At 36.6% G+C, this 7928-nt stretch overlaps 1 protein-coding gene across 1 annotated transcript; it reads left to right on the plus strand.

Annotated features, from left to right (window-relative positions):
• The first annotated feature begins 6513 nt into the window (after nucleotides 1–6513).
• Nucleotides 6514–7476, plus strand: LOC110136312 (olfactory receptor 2T29-like). The gene has a single exon (XM_020891918.2). It carries the CDS (start codon nucleotides 6514–6516, stop codon nucleotides 7474–7476), a length of 963 nt encoding a protein of 320 aa, XP_020747577.2.
• Nucleotides 7477–7928: the final 452 nt, after the last annotated feature.

Genomic DNA, 7928 nt, shown 5'->3' on the forward strand with positions numbered 1-7928 from the left:
CTGACCTGCATACAGGTTTCTCAAGAGGCAGGTCAGGTGGTCTGGTATTCCCATCTCTTGAAGAATTTCCCAAGTTTGTTGTGATCCACACAGTCAAAGGCTTTGGCACAGTCAATAAAGCATAAGTTTTTCTGGAACTCTCTTGCCTTTTCAATGATCCAGTGGATGTTGGCAATTTGATCTCTGGTTCCTCTGCCTTTTCTAAATCCAGCTTGAACATCTGGAAGTTCACAGTTCATGTTCTGCTGAAGCCTGTTTTAGAGAATTTTGAGCACTACTTTACTAGAGTGTGAGATGAGTGCAATTGTGCAGTAGTTTGAGCACTCTTTGGCATTGCCTTTCTTTGGGATTGGAATGAAAACTGACCTTTTCCAGTCCTGTGGCCACTGCTGAGTTTTCCCAGTTTGCTGGCATATTGAGTACAGCATTTTCATAACACCATCTTTTAGGATTTGAAATAGCTTAACTGGAATTCCATCACCTCTGCTGGCTTTGTTCATAGTGTTTCTTCCTAAGGCCCACTTGACTTCACATTCCAGACATCTGGCTCTAGGTGAGTGATCATACCATCATGATTATCTGGGTTGTGAAGATCTTTTTTGTATAGTTCTTCTGTGTATTCTTGCCACCTCTTCTTAATATCTTCTGCTTCTGTTAGGTCCATACCATTTCTATCTTTTATTGAGCCCATCTTTGCATGAGATGTTCTCTTGGTTATCTCTAATTTTCTTGAAGAGATCTCTAGTCTTCCCCACTCTATTGTTTTCCTCTATTTCTGTGCACTGATCACTGAGGAAGGCTTTCTTATCTCTCCTTGCTATTCTTTGGAATGGACAATGACAGTTGGAAATTGTTACAAAGAACAAACCTGACTCCACACTGGATCTATTTCTTTATCTCTGTGCTCTGTTGCTTGTGCTTAATCATGGTGGCCCTGTGCTTTTGTAAGGGAATATCTCAATGCTTTGCCTCCTGGTATTATCCTTTAATGTAAAACACTTTCCCATTCATATCGAGATGAAAAGATGCAAGAACAAAAAATAACAATGGACTTGTTGGAGATCTATAGAAGATTGTGACTGGACCTACTTGAGCAGCTGCAAGAACAAAGAAATTTAGGATGAAGTATTTTGCAACAACTAGCCATACTGCCTCCTTTTTAAATTTAAAAGAATTCTGAATTTTAACTCTAGTAGGATGAGTCTTTGGGACACTAGTCTACCAGACTCTTGGTCTGCTGGCTTTCTGAATAAAGTTGTTCTCCTTGTCCCAAAAGGAGCTTGATCTTTTCAGACTAAGGGCTTGCTCCTTGTCTCTCTAATTATGACCTGTCATATGGCTAGCAGTATGAGTTTGCATGCATTTAAAACAGTACAATTTGAGTAAGTTTTTGGAAAGAAATTTAGTGTTGTGCATGAAGAAACTTGAAACATTTAAATGCTGTTGTAATTTAACTTAGAAAAAATTACATTCAGGGAGTACTTTCCACTTTTACTTCACACAACTTTTAATTTACAAATGTGAATTCAACATAATTATTCAATATTAGGGATTGTAATTGAAGTATAATTAATTTGATAAAACATTAACCACATTGTTGTGTCCAGTAACATACAAATATTTTACAAACTTCAAACCAAAAAGGTTTGATACAGGGAAATTGACAGAACGTTGACGAAGGGCTGTCATGAAGGCTGGGGAAGCAGAAAAGAATCTTCACCCTCAGGAGTCCCCAACAGACTTGGACTCCAAGTGCCCCCAAGCTGATCTGATAAAGATGCTGCAATCTGTGGTTACTGGTAGTATCCTCTTCTGGTGAAAGCCAGACATTTGCATCCTTTCCAACACCACTGAAACTACCGTTGGGGTTCTGTATCCCGTAGCTCCCCAATGGTCATTACTTGAAAGTAGCTGCTGAAGCTGCCAGAGATCATCTCCAAAAGCAAGAAAAAGATGCAACTTCTTCCTTCTTCCCACTGTTCAGTACCTCCCAGGGCTTGCACTCTCAGAGCCTTAAGAAAATCCAGGTGATAAAAGGGTTAGGACAAACCATCTGCAAGCTCAAACTCTGGAGGGCACAGGAGGCCCAGCCCCCAAGGTGTGGGCCTTACACCAAAAGTCACTGTCTGGACAAAGTATACCGTGCAGAAAAGATACCATGGGAAAATAATAATTATAATTTGAGGACACATACAGAAAAATGTTCAGAAAAATTTGGCTTCAAGTTCAGTAAGGATAGAGTCACTCTTATCTTATTTCCCAGTTTATCCTAACTGCCCGGTACATGGTAGGTGTGTGTGTGCACTCAGCCACTTCAGTCATTTCCGACTCTTTGCTAATCTATGGACTGTAGCCCACCAGGCTCCTCCGTCTATGGGATTCTTCAAGCAAGAATAGTGGAGTAGGTTGCCACGCCCTCCTCCAGGGAATCTTCCAGACCCAAGGATCGATCCCACATCTCTTACATTTTCTTCATTAGCAGGCTGGTTCTTTACCCCTAGAGCAACCTGGGAAGCCTAATACATGGTATACATTCCTTAAATATCTGTAGTCTGAAAGGAAGATATAACCATTAAGAAATAACTTTTATCTGGAAGAGTACACTATGATTGATTTTTAAATTTTTATTTTAACAAGTTGTGTCTTTTAATATTTTTATGATTAACTTGTATACATTAAATTAAGACCAAATATCTAAAATGAAATTCAACATTAAAGCAATAGAGATTACAATTGAGTAAACAAAAAAAAAACAAAAAAGAATACAATTAGTTACCTATTGAAGAATGATCCAGGTGAAAATGTAAAGGGAGATCATCTCAATTTTAGTCTTAACCACAGTACTGATTAGTGGTGCAGTCTTTGATACATAAATTAGTCTAAGAATTTCAGAATCTGTATCTTTGAAAGATAAGAGAAGCATCAAAACCTCACAAAATATTCTTGAACAAATAATAAAGATATATAAATTTACATAAGGAAAACAATTTGTAGAAAGACTAAGGCCATATAAAAGTATCATTTTTGTCATAAATAAGATTTTATCAATTATGGCAAAATTTGAGAGTATTGTTAATATTTTTGAGATTTCTAGTTTAAAACCAAATGGGAAAAAATTTTAAAACACTTGAGAAGGAAACCAGAAAAGTACAACAGAGATATCTAGTAACTTTTTTTATCTGTCTTAATTGTATTCTACTTGAAGATCCCAGAGGGAATTTATCAATAGAAAGCATCATCTATTCCCCCAACGGGCATAATATAACAGGGATGATATCACACTCCTGTTTCTCTTTATACGGTTAACTGTGGACACTTTCCATCAGTCCATCTTGATGAGACTTTAGGCATCATATGGTGTTGAGGTCAGTCAGATAGCAAAACAGGACTGCGGAATCAAAAGGGTAATCGCTGGTTTTGATTCATTCTGCTTCTTGCACATTCTGTTAATCCTAGACTATGTTTCCTTATCTTTCCCTTATTATTTGTTTTTATGGAAAGATAGTATTTCTTTTTCCATAATCTTTTATGTAACAGTATTTACTGCAATGTATTAAAAATGGGTTTTGATTTCCAGCTATTTAGGGACAAAAGAATATATATTCCTCCTTTATTATTGTATGATGAGCTTGTTTCTTTGAGATGGAAATTTTACAAAAGAAAAAGGAGTGGTTTTACATTGAATGAAGATTAATACGGGAAGTTATAACATTAAAATAAATGTCTCAATCTTATTTATGTTTCCTGGATGAAATGACAATGCATGGCTAGTAAGCCAAATTGTAGACTGTAAAGGCAAGACTATGACCTAGAGAACGTAGGCAGCATTACAAGCTCTGAGTCCTGATACAAGAGCTGAGACACAAGTTCCCTCAGGGGGATGGTATGATGATAGGCCAGTGCTGTAGGAACCTGAATCATTTAAGCTATAAAAGGAGAAATTAAGGTGAATTAATAAGTACCTCATAGGCTCTTGGGGAGAAAAATATGATAAAGCAATAGAACTATGGCTAAGATGCTGTCAACTTCATATAAGATTTGATATTATTCTACTCCTACTCTTAACAATTTTCCAAGTCAAATATTTATTTTTCCAATTTACATTAAACTCAAGCAATTGGATAGAAAACAGCAAGAGCAATCAGTGAGGCCAGTTGCTTGGTGTTGTCCAGACTATTGCCTTGTTTGTCTGGAGTCCTACATGGGCTCTTCAGTGTGGCTTGATCACAGTGGCTCCCATTTATCAAAGTGCAACCGAGATTTGACCAGTGCCTCCTACTCACCGTTTTTCTCACCCATCATTTATTCAGCAAACAGATTTGAGGTCTTCACATTTGCTAGTCAGTACATTGGTCCTTGCTTCACTTTGACCACAAGTAGCGACTCAGTCACAGGTGTTTCTTTAGTTTATTGGACTGTTTTACATTTTACGTAGATCTCAGCTTTCATCTGCCAGTGCAAGCGGAATTTGACAGAAATACTATATTTTTAATGGAATTTTTCCCAAATTTATTTCATATTAAGGCATCAAATTCATTTTCAGTGCAGTCTACTTCTTTAGCATCCCAGAATTTGGGATTGTTTATAAGTCAAATGTTGTCATTAGTCTCTGGGATTATTACAAGAGTTTAATCTGCTATTAAAACAACCTAGAGAGTTGAGATGGGGGGATGGGAAGGAGGTTCCAGAGTTACGGGGTATATACTTGTGACTGACTCACATTGTTGTGTGGCAGAAGAAAGACCAGCATTATGGAGCAATTATCCTCCAATTAAAAATTTTAAAAGATAAATTGAAAACAGAAGAATATAAAATATATATGAAACTTGGCAATTCTTCCTGAAATGTAAAGTCTTCCTAGAAAGAGGAGCCAACATTTCCTTCTGATTTGTAATAACATATATTTTAACATTTAACATGTAAGAACTTGAAATTTTGCAAAATTTTAATCTCCATAAGAGAAGATGTAGATATATGTCTGGGTTTTATGATTCTCTTCAGCAAAGCTAGACATAATATTCTTTTATCACTCTTTCTTATTTAGCTTTTATCTCTTTTAAAATTCTACTTAAAATCACATTTTATATCATACATTTCCCTGAATAGACTGTGACCTCCTTAAGTGTAACCAAGTTTAATTTTTCTTTCATCTGTCTTCATAATTGTAGGCTGTGAACAGAAAGATAGAGGAGGGAACCTTGAATTGGAGTCAAAGATTCCTGTTTTTCACATTCCTTTCTGCATCTCTGTTTCCATGAAAAATTGATCACCATTGACAATAAAGCAGATAGATGATATCATGAAACAACTAAAGCTTTGTCTTGTAAATGGCAGTTATCATCTAAATGCTAGTTCTCACTGAGATTTAGAACAAATGGCATGAACTTCAAGGACACTGTGTTGGGGAAGCATGTACTAGACAGACTGAGATGGGATTTTTTCCATAAAGCTTTGCATAGCAAAATTAAACTAAGAAATATATATTATATATTTATTTACATTTACATTTATATAAATATATATATTTTATAGTGTTTTTATGTATTTACAAAAGGTCTGAGATTATATATACAGGTACATTTGTGTGTATATATGTACATCATACAAATCTATGTATTATATTATTTCAGAACCACAGAAATAATCAAATTCTTATATGTGTAAATAGATGCTAAAACTAGCAAACTTAAATAATGCATCTCAAATAATAGAAAAATACTATTAAAAAATAGCCATCTTTTACACAGAATTTGCTGTCATAACTCTAGATATTAATATTTTAACAATATACATGTTTATTCATCTGTAACTGGTAATATTCTAAGCAATTTAATTAGTTTACTTCATTTACCTCATTTAATCCTAACCATATCAGAGACCAAATTGTATTATTTTTATGTACTGAGGACAGAGGAATGGTGGGTAGAGGATAATGTGAATCAGCAGCCATAGTCCTGCCTCAGAATCTGGGCTCCTCACTCAGTGCCCTCAGGATAACTGAATATTTGGCCATTTGTGAGGACCCCAATCTTCTCCTGTGGATGCATGTCTCCCTCCACATAATCACAGAGCCTCACAGCAAAGCCAGAACCTATAGGCAAAGGGAGTTCAGACATTTGGTATAGATTTTCCCCAAATTACATTTCAGTTATTTTCTAATTCTTTCTCATGTGAAATACATTCAAAGACTTCATAAGATTTGTTGGTTCCTTAAAATAGACTGATCCAATTCTGACTTCTGTAGCAAAACACTGTAGGTTTACTATGAGTAACCAACTCCTTAAGCAAAAGTTGTGGAATATCAGATTTCAACTAAATTGCAAGCAAGTATTAATCCTGAAATCTACAGCCCTGTGACATTTCTTCATAATTAGAACAACTGAGTTTCTGAGCATGCACACACATGAACACATGCATACCCCACAAGCTCACTAAATATTCATTTCAGGTGGTCATAGCCCATGAATAATCTATTAATCACAAAGCTCTCCTTGGTGGTCTAGGTGAAATCTCATGGACAACTCCACCTGGGTGGCCAACAACAGTGGACAGTTGGATCTAATCCTCATGGGACTCTTCAGTCAATCCAATTACCCAGTTCTTCTTTGTGTAGTCATTTTTGTGATTTTCCTGATGGCCCTGTCAGGGAATATCGTGCTGATCCTTCTAATATATTCTGATGCCCACCTCCACACTCCCATGTACTTTTTCATCAGCCAATTGTCTCTCATGGACATGATATACATTTCTGTAATTGTTCCCAAGATGCTCGTGGACCAGGTCATGGGTATAAATAAGATCTCAGCCCCTGAATGTGGAATGCAGATGTTCCTCTATCTAACAGTAGGAGGTTCAGAATATTTCCTTCTGGCTGCCATGGCCTATGATCGTTATGTGGCCATCTGTCATCCACTCCACTATTCTACCCTCATGAGCCATAAGGTGTGGCTCCTCCTGGTGTCTGGCTCCTGGTTCCTGGGATCAGTGGATGGCTTTATGCTCACACCCATCACCATGACCTTTCCCTTCTGCAGATCCCGGGAGATCCATCACTTCTTCTGTGAGGTCCCTGCTGTAATGAAACTTTCCTGCTCAGACACTTCCCTCTATGAGACACTCATGTACCTGTGCTGTGTCCTCATGCTCCTCATCCCTGTGACAGTCATTTCAAGCTCTTATTCATTTATCCTCCTCACCATCCACAGGATGAATTCAGCAGAGGGCAGGAAGAAGGCTTTTATGACTTGTTCTTCCCACATGACTGTGGTCATCCTCTTCTATGGAACTTCAACCTACAGCTATATGTTCCCCAGCTCCTACCACACCTCTGAGAGGGACATGGCTGTATCTATCTTTTACACCATACTCACTCCTGTTCTAAACCCTTTAATCTATAGTCTTAGGAATAAGGATGTCACAGGGGCTCTAAAGAACTTGTTGAATGTGGAATCTGCCTTTCAGAGAACTATGAAATAAGACTTTTTTATGCTAATGGTTTATTCTTCAGTTTACTTATCAGAAATATATAGTCTTTTGCCTAAGTCATTCTTTGGATTGTCCTACCATGATGTGTCATCCTATATTCATCCCTTTGAAGGAATGATTTTCCTGTACTGGAAAGCTCATTTTTATACTTCTTGTAAAATTTATCTTTAATTTTACACTTCTTGTAAAAATTATCTTTACAATTATACTGAACCCATATTTCACTTATATGAAGTTGATAAGTGTACAGTGATGCTGTGGGATAGTATTCATATACTTAGGAAATACATAACTAAATTATTTAGAGTAAAATATCATAATTTGTGCAACTAATGGGAAAAGATGGACAGAAAAAGGTGATGAGGCAAAAGAATGTTAACAGGTAAATGTAGTTAAGCTTTATATGTGTTCATTGTACTATTTTTATCCTTGGTACCAGAATA

This window comes from Odocoileus virginianus, chromosome 3 (genome assembly GCF_023699985.2).
Source record: "Odocoileus virginianus isolate 20LAN1187 ecotype Illinois chromosome 3, Ovbor_1.2, whole genome shotgun sequence".
Classification (NCBI taxonomy): Eukaryota; Metazoa; Chordata; class Mammalia; order Artiodactyla; family Cervidae; genus Odocoileus; species Odocoileus virginianus.

Excerpts from the sequence above, each read along its gene's own strand:
- LOC110136312 (XM_020891918.2), top strand. The coding sequence starts at position 6,514 with ATGGACAACTCCACCTGGGTGGCCAACAACAGTGGACAGTTGGATCTA.